The 22,196-nt window shown below is 57.3% G+C and overlaps 1 protein-coding gene across 1 annotated transcript; it reads left to right on the top strand.

The window, feature by feature from the left end:
• The first annotated feature begins 657 nt into the window (after positions 1-657).
• On the top strand, positions 658-22,196 carry KANSL3 (KAT8 regulatory NSL complex subunit 3). Its single transcript, XM_086477073.1, has 20 exons — positions 658-748; positions 1,074-1,259; positions 1,401-1,532; positions 1,825-1,941; positions 2,511-2,612; positions 2,761-2,832; positions 3,154-3,228; positions 3,882-4,039; positions 4,911-4,974; positions 5,445-5,645; positions 5,921-6,077; positions 7,393-7,470; positions 10,663-10,854; positions 12,584-12,668; positions 13,563-13,717; positions 14,149-14,261; positions 14,876-15,095; positions 15,325-15,458; positions 19,435-19,603; positions 21,610-22,196. The coding sequence occupies exons 1-20, from the start codon at positions 671-673 to the stop codon at positions 22,194-22,196; spliced, it is 3,075 nt and encodes a 1,024-aa protein (XP_086333199.1). The 5' UTR covers positions 658-670.

The raw sequence follows: 22,196 nt of genomic DNA, 5'->3' as shown, positions 1-22,196 counted from the left end.
CGTCAGAGGGAGCCACCCCCCGTGCTCCCAGCGCCGCCATAAAGAAGCGCCGGCGTCTCTGCCGCGGGGGAGAGGAGTTTGCCGTGGTGGCGACCCCCCATCAACAGAACCGCTCCCACACGCTTCCCGGGAAGCCATCGCCTCTGTCTGGAGGAGGCTGGGGCAGTAGATCCTCAGTTTGGCTACATTCCAGTGTCAAAAATTGAAAATGAAGATGCGCATAAATTCCACCCTGTTTAAAAAAAAACCCCTCCCTGGAACTGTAATCAAGCCAGTTCAGGCTTGATGGGACAAGGGGTGTTTTGTGTTTCTTTCCCCTGGGCGGTTTGTTTGAGAAATGTGGCGATAACCTATGCTAAAACCAGGGATTATTTTGGCCTCTCTTATTGCTTCTGCCGTTCCTCCTGTCTTTCTGATGCTTGGATGTTCACCCCCACACCCTAGTGACACCCTGGTGGTTTTTATTGAACCCTCCTTGCACTGAAATCCTCGGGAGCGAAACTCCCTTCGTCCGTGGCCGCCAATCGCTTCCTGACGCTGCGATCCGGCGCCCCGCTGGGCTGCCGACGGCCTTGGGCACCGGGCAGCAGCTCGCCGGACCTGCGTGTCACGGCCACCTGCGTTCCCCCCCCCTCCTCCCCTGGTTTCTGCCGACAGGACGGGTTGGACGATGGCCCAGAACAAGCTGTTCAACAAGATTCACAAAGCGCTGCAGTCCGACCGCCTGGCTCGCTTGGCCAACGAAGGGGTAAGGGCTTGTCCTCCCTGTTGCCCTTTCCAGCTGCTGCCTCGTGGGTTTGTCTCAATCTCTTCCGAACAAAGCCCGATTTGAGTCAAGTTGAAAGTTTTCCCCTTGGGGCTACGTGGTCACCAGGCAGCTCTGGGCTGCTGGGAGCCGCGGTTTTGTCCTCGCTGGGAGGCGGTTGGCCTTCGCCTGCTGCCCGAGGACCTTGGGCTGCCCAAGCCAATGCTTTCCAGCGGGTTAGGAGGCACGTGGCATGCTCGATTTCCATTTTTTTTTTGTTTTTTTACCCCATAACTGTGTTTCTTTTTTTGAACTTCCTGGTTTTTAGGCTTGCAACGAGCCAGTCCTGAGGAGGATAGCGGTGGACAAGTGCGCTCGGAGGGTCCGCCAAGCTCTGGCCAGCGTGAACTGGGACACCAAACTGATCCAGTGGCTTCACACGACGTTAGTGGAAACCCTGAGTTTGCCCGTGCTGGCTGCTTACCTGGATGCTCTGCAAACGCTGAAAGGGAAGGTGAGAAAAGCCGGGAAGGCCTTTGCTGTCGCTTATAACGTTCTCCCTTCGTAAAGCTCGTTAAAGGCAGCCGATGGGGCTTTTATCCTCTTCCTGTGGAGTGGCTGTGTGCGTTCTCTCAGGCTTTTCCTCTGGTTTCAGATCCCCACCCTGATCGACAGGATGCTGCTCTCCTCCACCGCGAAGACGGGGGCAGCAGGTGCCGAGGCTCTGTCTCTGCTGCTGAAGAGACCTTGGGACCCAGCAGTGGGCGTCCTGTCCCACAACAAACCAGTGAGTACCTCCTGGGGCTGGTCTCACGTCGCCTTTAGTCTTCCCATCCTTCTGCTATCCTCTTCCTTCTGCCTCTGTCTTGCTGCCTGGGCTCTTTTCCTCCTGCTTTAGGCTTGCTCAGTGAGAGGGAACCCCTTCTGTTGGGGCACATTCCTATCCTGAGGTGGCTTTGGGTGGGGAAAATGCGATCAATTCATGAGCTATGCTGCTTTTTGTGCAGGCCAGGCTGGGCAGCGAGGTCTCGGGCGGGGAAGCGGCTTTCCCTCACACGGCTCTTTATTGAATTTTATAGAGCAAATTGCCTGGTTCCCCCCTCATCCTGATCGCTTCCTCCGGACCCTCCAACTCCATGTTCCCCACTTCCCGCCGGCACCGGTTCTGGCAGTCGCAGCTTTCCTGCTTGGGAAAGGTTTGTATGGTTGGCTTGGAAAGGAGGGAAGTTCAACCTAGCAGCTGCCCTAAGCTGCAGCCGCTGAGCTTGTCTTTTATAAGGCTTCGGTGCACCAAAATCGTGGCTTCTGCTGGAAGCAGAGGCTGGTATCTGCCACCTGCAGCGTTTACCGTTTGAGACCCTGCACAGGGGATGAAGGTGCCCAAATCTGATGCGTTTGGGGTCTCTTGGTGACCGAAGTCATCCTCCTTGAGCAGTTTAGACTGCGTCATTACTGTTATTAAGGTTGGAAGAGTTGGAGGAGAGAGACTATAGGTTACCTTAGTGCTCTGCCTGGCTACAGAGCTGCTCACACACCTGATTAATGTGGGTGTCCAGGAGGGAGGTGAGTAGCAGAGGTTGTATCCGTGGGGAAGTCTCTGTTTCCTCTGGTTTTAGTAGCTAGAAGTGAATCCCCGGGGGAAGGCAGGAGAGAGAAAGCACGAGCTGGTGCCTAAACTGGGTTCCAGTCCGTGCTGACTGTTTTCGGTCCCTTTTGTCCCCAGTAACACCTTGGTTACTGATCCATCTCCCGCTTCGAACCGCAGGTGATTCCCGTCGCCACCCACCTGCTGAACAACGGCGGCGGGGTGGGAGTGTTGCAGTGCCTGGAACACATGATCGGGGCGGTGAGGGGAAAAGTGGCGGAGGTAAGGGAGAGCGACCAGCGTCTCGGGGAGCCCTTTGCTGCTCCCTTCACGCTGTTCCCCTCGCCCGGAGGTGCCGTGCCACCCCGGTGCTTTGTCCTGTTGCCTGTCCCTCTTCTCCATCCGTGTCTTTTTTTTATTTTTCCTGTAGATTCACAGCCATTTCTCTCACAAGCCGATCATCCTGATCGGGTGGAACACGGGGGCTTTGGTGGCCTGTCACGTAAGTACCCGAGTCCTTTGCGTCCTCTCAGAGCCCGTTTGACAGCTTCAGCTCGGAGTTAGATTTGAATTCTTGCTGCGTTTAAGGCCCTGCTGGGATTCTTCTTGTCCATTTTCTCTTTCCAAGGCCTGGCTTGGAGACAAATATCGTTTCTGGTCGTGGGGGCATAAGCAATTCGAGTCATTCACTCACTTTAAATCGACAAAGCAAGGTCTAAATACGGAGGATGTTTCTGTGCCCAGCAGGAGCCTGGCAAAGCCGCCTTCGCACCCTCGATGCCCTTGACTCCTAGGATGCTGACTGTCGGTTTTTCCTCCCCAGGTTTCAGTGATGGAGTATGTCACTGCAGTTGTGTGCCTTGGATTCCCGCTTCTCACCGTCGATGGCCCCAGAGGGGTAAGGACCAAAGAGAAACGGAGCCATTTAAAGAACTGTCTTTTTTTTTCCCCTTTAATCTCCCTAGATTGTTTCTTAGAATCGGGCTTGGAAGTCCAGGGAGGACTGGAAGATTTTTTTTATGGGATTATCTGTGAGCTGACCGGTGTGTTGGCCGGGTTGGGAACCATTACAGTTGTGCTAATGAAATGGCCGATCTGAGGGTAGTGGGAATGTGGATAAAAGGCATTGGCTGGAGCACGGTGCGGCTCTCGAGCGGAGGACTCGGTGCAGCTCTGTAAATCCCATCAGGGGCTCATCCCAGGAAGCTGGCGCTGCTTCAGCCTCGTCCTGGGTTGGTGCAGGAAAAGCTGGGAAGGAGGGAAATGCGGCGAAATAGGGTTTCTGAGGGGGAGGGTGTCGGTCTGAGCTGCTAAGGAGTAGCAGCTCATTCAGCTCCTGAGTCAGTCTGTCTCATGATGCACTAACGAGCTGCACAATTAAGACTTCTCTCCTCTCAGGGTGCAGGGGACGGCACGTGAAGTGCTGTCCGCCCCTGAGGCACGTGCCTTCCCTCTTTGGAAATCCTGATCTCCTTCAGAAAGGCGTTTGGCTCCAAAGACTCTGCCTCCTGGGTCAGTCCTTCCAGGTGACCATTCCCTTTGCTCTTGCAGGATGTTGACGACCCCCTCCTGGAGATGAAGACCCCTGTCCTCTTTGTGATCGGTCAGAATTCCCTGCAGTGCAACGTCGAAGCGATGGAAGATTTCCGGGAGAAGATACGAGCCGATAACAGCATGGTGGTGGTGGGAGGAGCAGATGACAATCTCAGGTGAGGCTCTGCGAGATGGATACTCTCTTCCCGGGAACACCGGGCAAGATCTGAACGTGCTGCCTACAAAAAAAAAACCCACCAAATCTGGTACTGAAACTGGATGGGAACTGCTTAAAAATGTTCCATCAGGCTCAGCTTTGTTGTTTGAAACCAGGTGTGTTGGATAGAGGGTTGGTTTTCTGCGATAAGTCTTTATCGTTTCTCCCAGTGGTAAGTTAAAGGTCCAGGGTACTAGAACCAGTACTTGCTTTTTCATGCCACGCCTGGCTCTGGAGTATGTAGCTTTTGGAGGCTGTGCACAGAATTGGGGTAAGGGAGGCTACAAGAGCCAGCGAGAAGCTCCTGAGGTTTCAGTAAACTTTGGAGCCTGTTCTGCTCTCACACTCGTGTGTGTGTGTGGAAGAACTGCACCAAGCGCCTGAGCGAGGCGTGTGTGAGAACAGGGTTGGTCTGGTGCTAGAGCCGGACCCAGCAGCGCAGGCAAGGTTTTGGAGCATCGTACCAGTTGGAAATCTAAACTAGGGATGATCAGTCAAGGAGAGGAGAGAAAGAAACGTGGAATTCCACTACTGGGTCCGAAAGCAGAGCTCTGAAGGGAAGGAAATGTCCTATTTGCTTTGCAAAATGCTTTGGAATGCTGGGCCTTTTTCCTCGTCGTGGAAGTTTGGCTCGGCACTTCCGAGGGATGAATCTCGTCTCTCCAGCAGACGGGGCTCTTGAGTCGAGAGCGGAGGGAGCTGGCTCTTGCCTTTGTGTCTGGCTGGGTAAGGGAGCGAGCTTGAGTCTGCCTCTCAGGTGAAGAATGATGTTGTGAGTGTGAAAGTGCAAAACCAAACGTGTGTTCACTTCCATCTGGTTTTTTAAATAGGATAAGCAAAGCCAAAAAGAAGTCAGAAGGCCTGACCCAGAGTATGGTGGACAGGTGCATCCAGGTAACCACAGAAACCTTCCTTTTACACCTCATATCTATAAACAACGATCCCCCTCCCCCAAGTTACAACCTCACTGCCAGGGTTGGTTGGGTTGAAGGTCATCTATCTCCTGAGTGGGGTTTTGAAGTGGCTGGCTGCTGTCAGGAGGAGAGACGTGAGCTTCCTGGTAGTTTTCGGAGTCTTCCAGCACGCCTGCCCGGGGAAGCAAGCACTATTTTTGGGAGCATGGGAGAAACCATCATGTTTCTCTCCCGTGTGTCATAAATCAGTGGAGTATGAGCTTTAATGAGAACGCCAAGGTCTACCTGTAAGGTTTTAGGTTTTCTTTTTGCAGAATATTAAACCTAGGGAGCCTTATCTGTTGTCTCTTTGGAAATCTTTCATTGCTTTTTTTTTTTTTATTTCAAGCCGTGAAGATCAGTCGTTTAGAGCCCTGCACTTCGCCTGACTCTTTGTTTCGTCCTTCCTAGGATGAAATAGCTGACTTCTTGACTGGAGTCCTCACCCGAGCAGAGAGCCACTCGGGCTCCGATCCCCGTGACCTGGATGCTGAGAAGAAGAAGAAGCCTCGTGACTCGACCAGGAGGGATCTGTCGTTCGACTTGCCGGAAAGAAGCAGCAGGCCCGCCTCGCCAGCAGCCAAAGTGCCCGCCTCGCCTTCGGGCTCCGAGGTGGGGGCTCTCTCCGGGGTAATTTTGAGCTGGGAAAGGCTGAGGTGGTGTAAAGAGATGCTTTTGTACCACTGAAGGATGTGGCGAAAGACGTGGTTAGCGTTGGAAGGGGAAGGTGAGAGGGTACGGGAGGACTAGTGGCTTGTGGTGGGGGCGAGCGCACCTTGGAGGCAGCTCTGCTCCAGCCAAAGGACGCCGGGGTGCTGCGCCCCGCGGGGTTACGGCTGCCTCCGACGGGAACGGCGGCGTGAGACGTGTTCCTTCTCCTCCAGCAGGACTTATCCAGCGTTTCCAGCAGCCCCACGTCAAGCCCCAAGACTAAAATGGCCGCCGTGGCCTCCCTCCAGAAGCCCAGCCAGATCGGCCCCGCGCAGCTGCTGAAGAGGCAAGTGCAGAGGACGGACGCCGTCCTGACGCACAAGCAGGCACAAGGTAATGCCCTGCAGCTTCCCCTCCCTCTTCCCTCTCAGCAGCTGGATGGTTGGTCTTTTACCCCTCCCGACGCATCTGGGGGGGTTGTTTTCCGAGTCCTGTCCTGAATTCCGCGCTCCCCGTGGCAGCTTTCTCTACAGCTCGGTCCCTTGTCCCTGTCACCCGAAGGCAGCAGCCTGCGGAGGGTTGAAACGAGATTGGAAATGGTGTCTCCACAGCTTGTGGTGCCGTGTTTCTGTTCAGAGCGGGAAGGGTTTTCACTGGCTCTGGCTGACCGAATGGCCGCGTAGCCGTACTCTTAATTCTGTTTTCAAGCGTGAGCCCCTTGACTGGTGTCTCAAATCCTTGAAGGCTGCTCGGGAAGGAGACTAAAGGTACCCGGGAGAGGATTGTGGCTGTTGAATTCTGACTGAAACAGCGGGGCCTGGGTAATTACAGAGTCATCTTGCAGCAAATGGCAGTGGGAAACCTGCTCTGAATAAGAAACCAGCTTGAGCTCTGGGGGGTGTTGGTTTTTTTGTCCTGTTAGATGCTGATTAACAACCTTACGGTGCAGCTTCAGTCTGATTGTGAGCGCTGTGAATGTAGGTGATGGTTTTGTCGATGGTGATCCCTTCTGGCAAATAGCAGCAGCAGCTGGGGAAGAGTTCTCCATCCTCCCTTCTCTCCTTATTTCTTTGCTCAGGACAGACCTGAACAGGCTTCTTGTTGCCTCCTGCCACAGTGTGACCCTCCACGTTCTCTAAAGCCGTTCTCCAACTCGGGGGTACGCTCCTTAATTTCTCAGCCCACGGACTAAAGGAATCGATTCCCTTGTTGCAGCTGAGGGAGGAAGTTTCTAGGTAGCAGGAGGAGGGTCTGCGGCGTGGGGCGTGTCGTGGCCGCCTTGTTTTGTCAGGAGCGCCGCTGCGGCGTGACGTCTGGCCTGCGTTTTGTGGCCGTAGCTGTTCAGGGATGCGCTGGCTGACGTCTGCCCGGCTGCTCTCAGCTTCTCAGCGCCACTGCTCGGTCAGGCTAGCCCTGCCTCTCGCAGCCCAGCCCGCTGTCGTTCCCCGGACCTTTTTTCCCGGTGGCTGTGGGGCTGGAGGGGGCTCGTGCTGTCGGGACGTGCTCTCGGTGAAAGCTGGGATGATGCCTCTCCTCCAGAGAGGAGGTCGATGTGTCTCCGTTGTGCCTCGTGGCTGGATGAGTCGTGTCTGGAGCTCTCTGCCTTGCCTGCCTGCTCCGAGGTCTCTGTCTGTGGGTCGTTCCTGGAGTTCCCTGTCCCCCTTCAGAGCCGGGCTGTGATACTGTAATTCTCTCTGATTCATTTCAGCTCAGTTCGCTGCTTTTCTGAAACAAAACATGCTGGTGAGGAAAGCTCTTCCTCCTGGCACCTCTTCATGTCTCTTTGGTGAGTATCTCCTCACTTCTCGCTGTCTCTCTCTCTCCGCCTCCCTCCTTCTCTCTGTCTCTGCTACCTTCTTTCATCGTCTTCCTTTTTTTTTTTTCCCCTTGCATTGGTTTGGGGACGTGGCCCAACATGTCCCCTTGTCCCCCTGCTTTTTTGCTTTTTCATTGCTGTGTTGGAAGCTAAAGCAAACGGCCCACTTGCTAACTGAGAGCATTAACTTCTCCTGAGCTCTTCCCCTTTCCCTGCTCCGGTGGGTAAATACCGCTCTTCGAGCCGCCTCGTCTGGCAACCGGTTAGCCCTGATGGACTAAAACTTTGTGGATGATGCGGTGACTTGTTGTGGTCGGGAGTTTGGCCCCTTTCCTGGGCTGGGGCTGAGAAGGGGCCGTGAACACCAGCCCGAGAGATGGCGTGTGTTGGCGGAGCGTCCCAGTGGAGCAGCAAAGGGGCTCTCGGCGGGAGCAGAAACGTGCGACCTGCCCCGTGACTTGGAAGGGGCAGATGTCGACAAGGTGGAGCAGCGTTTCTTAGCCAGAGAGAGTTGGAGAAGGGCAGAGAGGTTGGGGAGAGGGATGCCTTTGGGAAGACGGTGATGTGGTAGGAGAGGGATGCTGTCTGGACCAGGAGACAGGCGGAGGTGAGCGGTCTCGAGTCCCGTGGTCTCTCGTGTTGGGTGCTGCAGCTCGCAGAGAGGCGGACCTCGGCGTGTGCAGCGCCCTGAGGGCGAGGGGGCGAGATCCACAGCGTGTCTACAGACGCATTTTGCAGTCTTGGGTGGCAGTGACGGCGGATCTGGGCTTAGGAGAGGATGAGAAGTTGGAATCCAAGGCTTTGGGAGGCGGCGGTGTCGTCACGTGAGCTGTCGGTGTCAGTTCTCCCTTCGGGTGACCCCAGGGTGCTGAGAGTGGTGGCGTGGGTGAGAATTGCCCCTCTGCAACAGTGCCAGTGCTTTTAACTTGACGTGCAAGCGCTGGATACGGAGAACCTGGTGGTGTTTTGGTCTGCGGTGTGTAGGCTCGGAAGACGCAGGCTCCCTGCTGGCCCTGAGCACGCATGAGCGTCCAGACTGCCACGTACAACCGTGGTAACAAGCTCCTGAGGCCAGTGGTGGCCCGAGCTGGTGGTTCTAAAGGTTTCTTTCTCCCTTGAGCCTTGTTTTGTGGTCTCCCCTGTGCGATGTGGGAGCCCACGTGGAGCCCTGTGCTTGTCTGGAGTCCTCCCACCCGGTGTCTGCTGGGAAGAAGAACCACAGTGGACGTTACCCCGCGGGTGGGGAGGCTGGCACCAGCCTGGACTGTCTTTTGATAAGATTAAAAGCCCATGAAGGTCTCTGGGCTCCTTACTGCGTTGCCTCGGCTGCCTGAGCTGCGAGGTAGGAAGCTGGGGTGCGTGCTGGGAGCGTTGGCTGAGGTTTCGGGCGCGGGGTGCTCCTCCCGAACGCTCAGCTGCAGCGTGCCCCCTGCGCAAGCCGAAGCAGGCTCCGCTCTCGTGCGGCGGGGCCGCGGAGGGACGTTGGGTCACTGCTCGCCGATGCTTTGAGGGGCACCTAACGCCTGTGCATGTGCCGTTTCGCTGTCCTGCTTGGCTGGTGGCACTGGGTGGAGGCGGGGGGCTTTGGTGCCTGGGGTCTGTGCACGCGTGATGAGGTCTCTCCGGGCGGTGTTTCGGCCCGTGCATGTTTGCAGGTGGGTGGGAGGCACAGGGAGGGGGTGGGGGGGGGAGAAGTTGCACGAGTGTCACGAGTTAACACGCTCGAGCCACGAGTCGGGCCGTCTTGAGCAGCACAGCGAGCTTGGTGCTTGTCTTGGGGACCAGAGCGGCCCCGAAACGCTTGGAGTCGCCTGATGGTTAGGGGTTTGGCTCCAGTCTTGTCCTACACCCCGAGTTCAGGTGGTGTGATACGCAGGGAGTGTATACATATATATACACACACGTGCACATCTGAATTTCTATCGATTTTGTGATCTTTCCTTGTCTAGACAGATATAAATTAAGAGGTCTGTACATCTTGGCTGTGGAATACACGGCTTGGATGCCCAGGACCGTCTGTAAAGAGGGGGTTAGCTGGCTCACCGGCGGCCTGCAGAAGCTCTCGGTGGAGAAAGCTCTCCGCAGCTTTGAGCAAAGGCCGTTTTCCCCCTCGCCGCGGATCACGGCAGCCCTCGGCCGTAGCGGCGGCGGCGTTTCTGAGCGCTGCCAGGCTGGGAACGCCACAGCAGGAGGCGGATCCGCGCCCCGCTTTCCACCCAGCCCGCCAGCAGTTCAGGCCGGGGGCTGGACGATCGTACGCCCGGCGGTGGGAGCCGTGTGTGGAGAACAGACGGGCGGGATGCGGCACCTCGTGGCTGTGTTTTGGCCCTGGGCTGCCCGGAGGTGCTTGTCGTGGGTCCTCGGTGCTTTTTTTTTTTTTTTTGGACAGCACTGGCCTCAGCAAGGCTGTGCTCTAGGCGGGGCGAAACGGACGTGGCGGGTCAAGGACGTGGCAGCAAAAGGAGGTGTCGGTGCAGAAGGGAAAGCTCCGCTCGTGGCTTTTCTCCCCCGGTACCAAGCAGCGTATGCGGGGGCTTGGCTTTGCTGCCGCACCTCTTGGGCTCGCGGCTGCTTCGCTTGGTGCCTCTAAGAAACCTGTACACCCCAGTCCAGCTCCTGGAAGGGCTGGAAGGGATGTGCCGAGCCACAGGCGTGCAAATACCGTGGCTGGGGTGTCGGAGGAGCAGGCGGGCTGAGCTCTAATCCCAGCCTTGGCAGCGTGTCTACACCAGCTCTGCAAATGTCTGCACCCTTGTCCCCTCACCTGGAAATTAGGGATGTTGGAGGGGCCTGATGCCAGGATTGATTACGCCCCGGTTTGAAATGAGAAGCGTTTTATGTGGAGATGCGGTGTCGCTGTAGGCATCCATTTTTCTTCGCGGCGCAGGCGAGACAGGCCTCATCCGCTCTCCTGCCGTGGCCTGTGAGTAGCTTAAGCTAAGTCCTGACCCTAAGACAGCCGCTTGGGGCACGTGGAAGTCAGCGTAGATGGTGAAAAGGAGAAGCGTGGGTTCCTGGTGCATGGGAGATGGGCAAGGCTGGCATGGAGGGAGCTGTGGAAGTGTGCATGGGCATGTGTCCCTTCTCCGCACCTCGGTGGAGCAGCGCTGACCTCGAGGGATCGGCCGTCAGTTTTCAAAAAGCTACTTCTGTGTCCCCTAGTTCCAGTCTCCTCAGAGCACTCGGAAGGGGCTGAGAAAGATGATGTACGTATGCAGCTGAAGAGGCATCAGACCCCCAGCCCGACCCAGTGCACCAAAGCCTCCAAACGAGCCAAAATCAAGGTGACCATTGTCTCCCACGGAGATGCTGCTGCCGTGGGGAACGGAGCGCCCCTCACCACCCAGGCAGAAAGTGAGTTGCCATCGCGTGGCTGCTTTTTAACCAGAGAGCGGGCCCCAGGCTGTGCCCAGACCCGCTCCTCTGGGGCACGGCGTGGGGATGGGAGGGGAGCTGTGATTTTTATTATTTTATTTTTTTTTTTAAATAACGTATTTATTTTCGGAGGAGTTGGCCGCAGAAAACAGCGTGAGGCTCAAGGTGTGAGCGGCTTGGGGATAGCTGGGGAAGCGTGGGGGGCTGACAGCACCCAGGAGCTTGGCAGGAGCCTCTTGTTTTTCCCTAGCGGTTGGGATTAAACGCTCGGCCGCAGCCTCGTGAGCTGCGAGGCGAATTTTACACCTTCCTCTGAGGCGTCGAGCCGCTGCTGGAAGCAAGATGCCGGTCCTGGGGGACCCGCTGCTCCAAGCAGACCGTGTGCGTCTCCCGCTTCTGCTGCCCGCTCCTGCACGAAGCTCTCGCCTGGAACGTGCTCCTGCTTTAGGGATGACGGTGATGTTCCTCCCTCCGGAAGACTTCACGATCCGGCCGAGTGTCCCGCTCTGCCGTTCCCCTTTGGGCCTGAGGTCCGGCACAATGCGCGCTTGATGCACGTAGGAACTAACTCCAGCTCCTCTCCTGCCTCTGCGGCTGGGAACGCCCGCTGCGACGCGCGTCGCAGAGGTCCCTGCAGCCCGAGAAGAGGCGATGTGCTCGGTCTTCTTCCCCCTGAGCCTTAGTAAGGGAGGCCAAAAGCTTTGGCTGCCGTCACCCTCGTACCCGAAGGATGTTGCCTCCTTGCTGGCCGCGCTGGCGTGAACATCTTCGTCACGTCAAGAGAGCGGAGCCGCCGACCCGTGAAGCGGCCGCTCGTTATTAGCGTTGGCTCGATGCGCTGCAGGACTGAAAGGTCAGCGTCTCCGTTCTGATGGGAAATCAGAGGTTTTCAAAGCTGGGAAGTAACTCTGCTCCTTCGGAAGCGTCTCGTGGTTAATTTAACAGAACTGTGAAAATGAAGTGATAAGTACACGTCGTTTTTTAGGGTTACAGTTCATCTTCTGGCAGCTTTGAAAATACCTGGTTTCTGGAATCTTTTTTTTTCTTTTTTTCTTTTTTTTTTTAATTTTCCAAACTTTACTTCTTTTCACAGAAAGGAAATGAATTGCAGAAGTAAACATGAACCAAAACGAGAATTCCCTCTTACCGTGCGTGAGCAGGAGGAATGCCCAAGACAAACGCAGTTGTATCCCCGAAACGCCGCAATAAACAAATATTGTGACTCGCCGCATCCCTGTGTATTTTGTAAAGTGTCTCTAAAGAATGCTTACAAAATCGAGCGCTAGCGACCAGCCAGAGCCGAGCTAGTCGGTTGAGGTGCCGTGAGGGCCTAGGAGGAGGGGATCAGAGGAGAGAACCTTGAGGAGAGAGATTTGCATTTGGCGGTGAGGGCCTGAGATCTCGCTGCTTACAGATTTTTTTTTTTTTTGAAGCTTATTCCTTCCATCCTGCCTGCCGTAACGCTTCCACAGCGGCAGCTTCCTGGTTCTTACTCACAACTCCCGGGAATAAATCAAGACACGCTGCCGATCGCCTGGGCTGCGTGTTTGCGACTGCGGCGGAGGTTTCCTCGAGAAGCTGCTTTTGGGAGCAGGACGAGGCCGTGGCCTGCAGCGCTGTGTCTGGGGGTGGTTGTGCCAGAGAGGGGGAATCCCTGCAGCCTCGCGGAGGGGAGAGAGTGAGGTTTCTTCTTCTTCTTCTTTTGCAGTTGTCGCCGGAAAGCCGGTCCCCATGGCTGTCGGCCAGTCTGTGTCGGGCGCGAAGGAGCTGTCAGGACTGCTCACCACCCCCAAGTGAGTGCGACTTTGGGGTTGTTTTTTAGAAGCTGTGGGTCTTTTTTTGTTGTTGTTGGCAGGCTGCTGATGGGAAGCGTCGCAGCAGGGTGATTTCTGCACGGGGGGCTTCCTGGTATCGTGCTTACGACGGGCATTTTCTGAAGTGCAGGAGACGCTTTGGCTCCTGAAAACTATTTGCCAACTGGCAGTTGAGTTTGAGAAGAGCAGAAATAGGCAAAAGTAGAGAAGATATTGTGGCTGTTGGGGTATATTTCTATCTCGTTTCCCAAACCCAAGTTTGTTTATCTCTGTCCTTTGAATGACTGGGGTCTCTTTGCCAGAAATTCGGTGGTGTCTTTAATCCTTCCCTTCATTCCCTCTGACAGTCGAGCATTTTTTCCCCAAAGGCAGGGAAAAGAAGCCTCAGTGTCGGCTCATGAAGTCGATTAGCTGGCTGTAGGGATTTCTGTCGGGGAATGAATCTGACCTTGACAATCTCGCATCACTGTTTTCCCTTTTAATTCAAACCAAGCTTTGGAAAACTGACTGATCTGGGAGGGGAGAGGAAGAAGAGCAGCTGTTTTCAAATAGAAAGTAGGTTTCAAATGGGAAATGCGTCACTGCAAGGTAGATTGGTTTTGTGTAGGGTGACACCGCCCTGGCAGCACCTGGGTAGGTGCCCACGTATAACCAGCTCGCTTCCAATTTGGAAATGGGTGGATTTTGGTTTTGTTCCAGCTGCTGCAGTGGAAACTTCTCTTGCTTTGGGTCTTGTAGCTCATCGGCTTCCTACCTTAAGCTTCCAGGAGTCGCGGTTGCGTTGGGCCAGTGACAGCTTGCTGTCGAAGCCCCCTCACCTTGCCCTGTGTGGTTTCTTCTAACCAGAGTCTTTCTCTTCTGCTCGCTTTGTAGGCTGAGTTCAGCGGCAGAAACCTCCTCCACGAGTCCTGCTCCCTCTACCGTGATCCCCAGCAGCACGGCACCCAGCGCTTTCCACGCCCTGCAGAGCAGGCTGGTGGCCAGCAGCACCCACTGCATGCAAGCCCAGCCCGCCAGTACCCTCCAAGGTAACCTCCCTCTCTCCATGTCGCTCTTGTCAATGTAAAAGGTAAACCAGGCTCAAAATCGTTTGGTGGATCCTCTTTCCTGCGTTCCCTGGTTGCTTTGGGTTTGGCTGAGGCAGCGTTTGCTGTCGCAGAGCCTGCAGGGATCCAGTGGGAGGCTATGGAGCGGGGCTGAAGGTGACCTGAATTGTGTCATTTGTACCTAACGATGCCTTGAGACGCCAAAACCGACCTCCTCTTGCCTCCCGCGTTTCACGGCTGACCTCGGTTGTGGCTGCGGCCGTGAAAGGTGTGGAGAGCAGCTAGGAGGAGCCCCGCCGACCTCGGGGCAGGCTGCTTGGGACGCTGCTCTTTGTTTTGCACGCGCCTGCTGTATGGCAGACCTGGAATTTCGTGTTCAAGCCTAATTCCTTTTATCCTTTTCCATTTTTCAGGAGCAGCATCGGCCAGCAGCCTGCTGCAAGGGCTGAGCTTCAGCCTGCAGGACATCGGCACCAAGTCATCAGCCCTTCCTGCCAGCGTGGCTGCTGCTGGGCCACCCGTGCAGGTATGCAGCCTGCAAACGTCAGAGATCCCTCTCGGGAGGGAAGCTGTGGGGAAGATAAAAGCGGTAGGAGTCGGAGTAAACTTAGATAAGGCCCAGTTTGCTCCAGGACCAGAAGAGATGAGGGATGCTGGGTGTGAACTGCAGCTGACAAGATGCAGCCGAGCCTTGGCGGTGTGCTGGGGGCTCAGGGGTGCCGTAAGCAGCGTGAGCTCTGGGAGGCAGGGCTGTGGGAAGCTGTTTCTGGGTGGCTGCCTGGAAAATGCTGAGGAGTCGGAGAACAAATGGGGAGGATGAGGGCTCTCTCTCCTTGTTCTGGGAAAACCCATGCCTGTGAGACTCCCCGTCCCTTCAGCTTGGGGTGACCTCTTTCAGAACGGGTGGCTTCATTAGAAGCAGAGCTACGGTTTCTCCCAGGTCGTGCTTTCAAGTTGAAAGGAGCGTGTGCAGCCTGGAAGGGACAAGTTTACTTGCTTTTGGACCTGTTTATGGCCACCAGAACGAAGTGTGGAAACTCTGACCTCTAAAAACCTCTAGCTTCTGCGGGAGGGAGAGGCTGTGCCATCCTGGCATCCCCTTTCCTTCCAGGTGTTCAGTGCTTCTGCTTCTCCTTCCAGACCTCAGCTGTGAAGACGCCCGCGCCGATCCAGAACCTGAGCGCCATCACCACGGGCACCGGCACGATAGTCCGCACCATCCCGGTTGCCACCTCTTTGTCTCTGGGAGCCTCGGCGAGCGGGAAGCCCACGGCCATTCACCAGCTGCTGACAAACGGGGGGCTGGCCAAGCTGGCCAGCAGCCTCCCTGGCTTGGCTCAGATCTCCAACCAGGCGGCAGGTGAGGGAGGAGGGGGCCAGGCACGCGAGGCAGGCGCCTCGACCACCCCATCGCCCCGAAACGCGCGTTTCCGAAGCGTGTTTTGCCTTTGAGCTGTAGCTACGGGCAACTGCGTGGGCTGGCAATTTCTGAGGAGCTGCTTCTAATGGGAAGACGCGCCCCTGGTTGGTGAACGGGGCTTCTGCAACCTCTTCCTCTCTCAGGGGTGTCTTGCTCATGTGTTTTCTAGGCTTGAAGGCCCCGACGACCATTACAGTGACGCTGCGTGGGCAGCCCAGCCGCGTGACCACGCTCAGCCAGGCTGCCATGGGGACCGTCCAGCCCCAGCTTGAGGAACAACCGATGCAGACGCAGGCACCTCAGGTAATTTTTGGCATCTTCTCTGTAGAGGAAGCGTCCGCTGCTGCTCTGCTGAGCTTTTTCGTAGTCCAGGGCGGATACAGCGGTCCTGGGGAGAGCGTTCCCGGTCCCATCTCTGAGGTGCGATGAGCTTCGTTGCTTTGCTCGGGCTGCACGGGAAGGGGCCTTGCAAAGCGGTGGTTAAGAAGCCCCAGGTCATCTTCGTGTCTGTTAGTGGCAGGGTTGATTGTGCTCCGTATCGTGCTGGTGCCGCACCGAGGGAATCTCCGGCTAGACTCCAAAAGCTGACAAGCATGGGAGTTGTTACCGAAACTCCAGGTTTTCTTGGCAGGAGCAGGTTTTGGTGGGAGGAGGAAAGCTCCTTGTAGAGTGTTTATCTCCGTTCCGGCAGGAGAGTGGGTTGGCTGTGCTGTCTGGAGCCGTCTTCCTCTTGAAAGTGCTGCTTCTGACGATGAGATGCCCTGACGTTGAGGCTGGGCCCCTGTGGGTGTTGGGGTTACTGTACGGTTTCCTTCTGCAGGTCCCCAACTCCTGCTCGTTCTCACTGCCGCGCTGTCGAAACCGATCTGTGAGGCGCTGGGCGCGCGCTCCGGGGTTGTGTCTGTTCGCTACAGATCTCCTTTTGGAGGTGGATCACTGACAGTAGGAAAAGCTCCTACTGTTTGGACTCTCCACGCGTGCCAGGTACTGCCTGAAGGATCCCGGCTGTTTCCTGCTTCCCGGAAAGCACCTCTTGGTGCTGTTGAGTTGACAGCACAAGGTGCCAAGTCGGAGAGGGGGTTTTTGGTGTGAACGTGGTGGTCTTGGGTACTTAGCGTGGACCTCGCCACCCCAAATCCTGCAGAAAGGGGTGAGTTTACTGCAAGTGTGTCCTTGGGCTCCGTCTTAACCCACTGTCAGTTTTGAGCTGGATCTAAACGTGACGGGGGCGGGGGGAAAGGTTGGCTCTGACTCCCTGCACGGAACAGTTGGCCAGCGGTGGCTGGGATGTGCCGTCACCAAGGTTGACCCAAGCCCACGTGGCTTCCCGCTGTGGTCCCAGCTCCGCTGCTCGGCTCTCCTTGTAGGCGCTTTCTTGGACCAAGGGATGTAGGAGCTGCCTCCCGGGACTGGAGGAGGCATTGCAGGAAAAGGGATGCCGCTTGCCTGAGCGTATCCCGAGGGGGAATAACTGCCTGTCCGGCAGTTTGAGGCAGGCGTTCGCAGGGAGGAAGCAGTTCAAAGAATGAGTCGACAAACTCCCTCCATGAGAAATGCTGCAGCTTGGGCGGTCGGATGAGTGTGGAGTGTCCAGTGGGGATCAAGCTCCAGTTCCCAACAGGGATTTAACAAGCTGGCAGTGAAGGCAGAGGGTGCCGAGATCGCTCCAGGGTTTGTTTTTCTCCTGCACATGATTTTCCTCCTTTTGCTAGCCCTAACGTGGCTCCCGGGCAGGCAAGCTGGCGGCAGGAGAGGCAGAGCAACCTTTGCTCTGTAGATGAAGCTCTCTAGTTCTGGTGCCTGTTGCTGGGCCGGCTCGAGTTGTGGGCAGCACTGGGGAGGCAGGGAGAGGGCTTCTCCTCCTTGCTGCTGCTCGCAGAGGTTGCTTGAAGCCCTGAGATACATTTAGGGAGGCGTTATCCTAAGGGGGAAGCCTTTGGCTGGAAGTTGGGTAAGTATTAACAGCAGCAGCCGTGAATCTTTAAGTTGTCCTGCGCTGCTTTAGGGCTGGCCTTGCACCCACCGTTGCCGGTCGTTTCCACGCAGAGTCCTGGTTTGCTGCTGGTTAAAGCCCAGACTCGGGAGCACCCGTGTCCTTTCTCCCTGGGCTCCTCCGTGTTTTTCAGTCACTTGGCTAACATGGCAGAGCTGAGCTGGGAGCTTGGAAACGTAGGGCTCGGGCAACTCGGCGCCGATCCCGCTCAAGCGGTGGGTGAGTCGCTCTCGTAGGTCTGAAACTCTTCATCCACGTTGGAGGCAGTTTTTGTGCTCTTCAAAGGCCGTTCAATAAACCCCCAGAACGGGCGTGCGTTCCTTTACGTCCCGTGTTGCCTCTGAGACCCTAAATATCCAGCAGAACGCTCGCTCCTCGGTGTAAGGAAAGCTGGCACAGATCAATGGGTTAATGTTTTAAGGCACTTGGAACTGGATATTGGGTCCTGCGGCGTGACTTCTCCCTACAGTGCTGAGCTTATGTGTCCAAGGTAGGGCTTAATCGTGTGGCCGGCTGCGAGAGTTGCTTCAAAAGCAAACTGAAAGCGGGTTTTTACAGGAAATGGAATGAGCTGAGTGTTTTTGTAACTAATTATAGCCCTTGATGTCAGCTCGCGTGCACCTCTAGCACATGGGATTACGTAATCTAGCAGGGCTTCCTGTAAAAGAGCAAATTTACAAAAGGCTTTGGGGGACAACGCTGAGGGCTTCGGCTCTTTGTGTTTTCAGCGGTAGCCAAAGCTGCTGTCGGTTGGGTTCCCTTTTGAAATTCCAGCTGGCGGCTCCGCTGTGCCCGCGCAGGAAGCGTGAAGCCCACGCAGGGGCCGAGCGCTGTGATTTTTTTATTTTTTTATTTTTTTAAACCATGGGGGCTGGGGCGATGCCTGGAGCAGCTGAGGTGCAGTTTGAGCGGGTGACTCTCTTTCCTTCCCCCCCCCCAGCCCCCGTGGGCATTAAACGGGAGGCGGGAGACTGAGGAATCTCCCTGGGGAGTTTGGTGCAAAGGCTTTCCGTGAGTAGCAGAGAAAGAAGCAGCCAGAGTGTTTGCGTGGCTTTCAAGTGAAAAACCTGAGTGAGCTTCAGCTTCTCTTTTCAGGAAACTGCTCCATGGCGGTTTGAACGTGGCTTTTGGTGTGAGTTCCCCCCCTGTGCAGCGCGGTTATATCCTGACAGTAGCCTCATAAAGTGTGGGGTGATGCTGATGCCGGATCACGCTCTTGTTTTCTGCCGAGTGGCACAAAGATTGACGCAGCCGTGACCAGAGCTGCGAGCTGAGGTCCTGGTTTGAGCTTTGGCGTCTCCCTCGGATGGCATGAGGAGAGCTTCGACTCCAGCCCTGCCCAGAGCCGGCTGCTGGTGGTGGATGTGCTCGAAGCAGGCCGTAAACACCTTTCTTTTCCTCAAGTCTGACCCTTTTGACTCCCAGGGGCAGAAACATTAGTTATAGCTAATGGAACACCGTTAAAAGTGCTGCACAAGGCACGGAAAAGCAGGCTGCGACCTGCCTGGGCCTGGGGGGCTCAGACTGGAGCTTAAGCGACGCTCGTCAGCAGCGGAGCGAAGCGAGCGAGTTGGCTCAGAGAAGTCTGACCGGAGAGGTGGGTATCTGCTTTTGTAGCTGGAAAAGCTGCTTCGGAGCTTGGATTATGTCAGGTCAGGGCTGTGAGGGCTCCCAGGGGCAGCACAGGAGCCCGTGCTCTGCGGTACCAGGTCGCAGATGCACCTGGGCAGAGTTTGGGCAAGTGAAACCGACCCAGAGGCATTGGAAGGACCCCTCAAATGAGGGAATTTCCAGGTATTTCACTGCAGCTTGTCGGTGCTCTCCGGGGTGTGCTGCCGTCTGCCTTAGGATACAAATCCAAACTCCCCGGTTGTCCCAGTATGGGACATCCGATGGACACTGGTGCTGTGTAACCAGCTGGTTCTTGTCGGAGGGAGTTGTACGTCTTCGTCAGGCAAGAGGGAGGCTCTTTGGACGCGGAGGGTGGCATGTGCTGTTCCTGTTCTTACTGGGCTGTCACTGGTGCCGCTGGTAATAGCGCGTCAATCTTGCAAGCGGGTCTGCCCGATGGGGGTGTCGGCGCTTTTAAAATGCGGATTTCTGCGGATTTTCTCTCAATACTCGTTTTTCCATGAGCTTGGTCACGACTGGTCGGAGCGAGGGCAAGGCTAGAAGAAACAGGGAGAGGACATTTTTGGGTGAGGGCTAGCGCAGGCCCCCCCCCACCCCCACCCCCAGGAATGCCGGGGCACTTCCAGTAGCTCTCCGTTACTTTAACCCTTCCAGGCTCCAGACGGTGCTGTTGGGAACCTGGCCGCCCCAGCTACCAGCGCCGCCTCTCCTGGCAAGCTGCTGCCTCAGATGGATCTCAGCAAAGCCCAGGCTGGCGCAGAGATGGCTCCCGCCGACCCCGCGGCGCACCCGACCGCCGCCGCCGCGGCGGCAGCACCCGTAGGTGAGGCGCATGGCAGTGGCGGGGCGCGGGCGGCCGGCCTGGGGAGCCGAGCGGAGGCCGGGTTGGAGCCATGCTGCTGCGGAGTCACGGCGGGGAATAGCTGCGTTGAACGCTGCTTGGTTTTAAGCCCCTCGTTTGGGTGTTGTGTTGTTTTGTTTTGGTTTTTTTTCTTGAAGTGAGATTCCCCTTTTTTCTTCTTCTTGAAGTGAGGTTCCCCTGTGGTTTCTTTGCCCAAGGAGCTGTGGCTCAGTGCAGCCGTGGTTTTGAGCAGGGTGTTTAAACGTGAGCCTGAACGCGTGTGTTTGGGGTCCCCGTCACGCGCCCGGAGCGCTAAGCACTCTCCCTGCTGCCCACGTTTATTTTGCCTGGGGAGAGCAGCCCCAATGACAGCCCAATAAACACGGCGGAGCCATTACCCAGCCGGTAGCCTCAGACTTAAAAATAAACCAAAATAGCCACAAAGCAGCGATACGGTCCACTGCAGCCTCAAAGGCTTCTGGACCAAAAAAAGCCCGCTGCCAGCCGAGCCAGAGTTTTCCTTTTCCTCGGTCCAGCAGCTCTCCAAGGGGAGCAGGCAGTCGGGGCTGTGCCAGTTGCCCCAAGGGCAAACGAGGCGCGGTCGCCTTTCCTTGCGGGCGTTAAACCCAGCGAACCCGACCTCTGCGGCCCCTCAAACGCCGCTCGTTTCCCCCAGGGCCCAGCAGGGAGGTGCAGAAACCCTGGCCTTAAGTTGTCCTCCCTGTGTGTTGGGTTTTTTTCCTCCTTGTGCCTTTTGTTATTTGTCGTGGCTAGCGGGTGGAGTTGGACCTGTGGAGAATTGACCTGCTGTGGCTGGAGGTTCAGGCTGGCTTTGCATCCAGCGGTGAGGACCAGTTTGTAGGAAAGCTGCTGGAGCGGGACTGGGGGGGGGGTTAGCCCCGAAATTCTTCCCGGCTTTTTGTTTCGTGGAGCGATCGTTGCCGATCTCTTCATCGCGTGTCTGTGTCGGGGTGGCTGGAGCCGCCTGTTCCCGCCGTGCTCCTGCCCCTCCCGCACCCCAGGATGGTGGGGTCAGTGGTCCCGTCCTGGTTTAGCCTTCGCTCCGCGCCCTCCCCGCTCGAGCCGCTTCATTGCGGAGGTTCCCACGCTGCGCCGGGGGTGTTGGCGGCCCGCCGCCACCGCCGCCGAGGGGCGCCGCCACGCGCCCCGGGTGCCGCCGCAACGCTGGGCGTGCTGCCGTCCGCTCCTCAGCGGGGGCTCCCCGGGGACGGAACAAGTCGCAGCCCTGGGTGACAAACCGTGGGCTGCTCCAGGTCGGGGCCTTTCCTGGCCAGCGTTTAACCGGCGGTGGGTCTCCAGGCTCTTCCCCCTCCCTTGCGCACGCCTCAACCCAGCGCTGAGGTTTCGGTGAAGTCTCTCTCCCCTCTGTTGCTCCCCGGGCGGTGGCTACTGCGGGTGCAGCTGGGGAGCGGCTCGGCCGGGGTCACCGCCGCGATCCGACCTCTGCCGTCGCTGGAGAGCACAGAGAGCTTTGTTTCCCGAAGCCTGAAGGCTTTTAGCCTCCTCCACTGGGGTGGAGAGCGATGAGGGTCTGAGCACCCCCAGCGCTGCTGGTGGTGGTGGAGCTGGAGGTGCCAGAGATGAGCAAGAGCTCGCCTTGAGCTGGGCCGCCGCGAGCTCGGTGTGGTCCGTGGCAGCTCGGCAGGCAGGACGGCGCAAGGCGGAGCGCGCGTGGCGCGGGAAGAACCACCGCCGTCCTGTCCCAAACAGGAGGGGACTTTTTGGGGGAGGAGATCAGGCCCCGAAGGAAGAGAAGGGCTTCCCTGGGGGGGGGGTGGGGAATCTGAGCGGCCTAACAGGGGAGCGGCGCTGGTGGTGCCTGAGGTTGGCTGTTGTGGTTTCCTCGCCCCGGCTGTGATGGTGCTGGCGTTTGTTTTGGGGTCTCGGGCGAGGCCTCTGATCGGTCTGGGGCCCGGGGGCACCACGTCCCCGCGGCCAAGCTGACCACGCTCTCCCCGTCTCCGCAGTGACCACCACCAGCCCCATGAAGACGCTCTACGTCATGTCGGACGCCAAGCTGTCTGCGCTTACCAAATCTGTGATGGGTGAGGCTACCTCTGTCCCCCTCAAACTGCCGGGCATCCAGCCTTCCTCCTCCTCCTCCTCCGCCTCCGCCACCTCTCCCACTGGTGCCATCACCTCCTTCGCCGCCTCCCCCCTGGGCAGTGCCCCCAGCCCTCCCAGCAGCCTGGTACACTCGAAGGTGGGCCCTGTCCTGCAAACGGCTTCCAAGACGGTCATCCTGACCTCGACGCTGGCGGCGGTGAAGGGTGACGGACCCTTGGGCCACCTCAGGGAGAAGGTCAGCCTGCCCAAGAGCACCGCGGCCCTCGGCCACGCTCTGGGGGCGGTGGAGACCCTGGGGAGGGTTCCCTCCGTGGTGGATGACGGCAGCACCATCCTCCACACCAGAGAGGCTCTGGCCAACAGACACTTGCTGCCCCAGGGTGTGCTGCCCGGAGGGGCCGGCACCACGCTCATCACGCTGGGCAGCAGCCTGGCCAGCTCCTCCATCATCGCCACGGCGGGGCCCACCCTCAGCCAGAAACCCTAG

The sequence above is a fragment of the Leptosomus discolor genome, chromosome 23, assembly GCF_034619465.1.
Source record: "Leptosomus discolor isolate bLepDis1 chromosome 23, bLepDis1.hap2, whole genome shotgun sequence".
NCBI classification, from domain to species: domain Eukaryota; kingdom Metazoa; phylum Chordata; class Aves; order Leptosomiformes; family Leptosomidae; genus Leptosomus; species Leptosomus discolor.
This window is presented reverse-complemented; position numbering and strand designations above follow the sequence as displayed.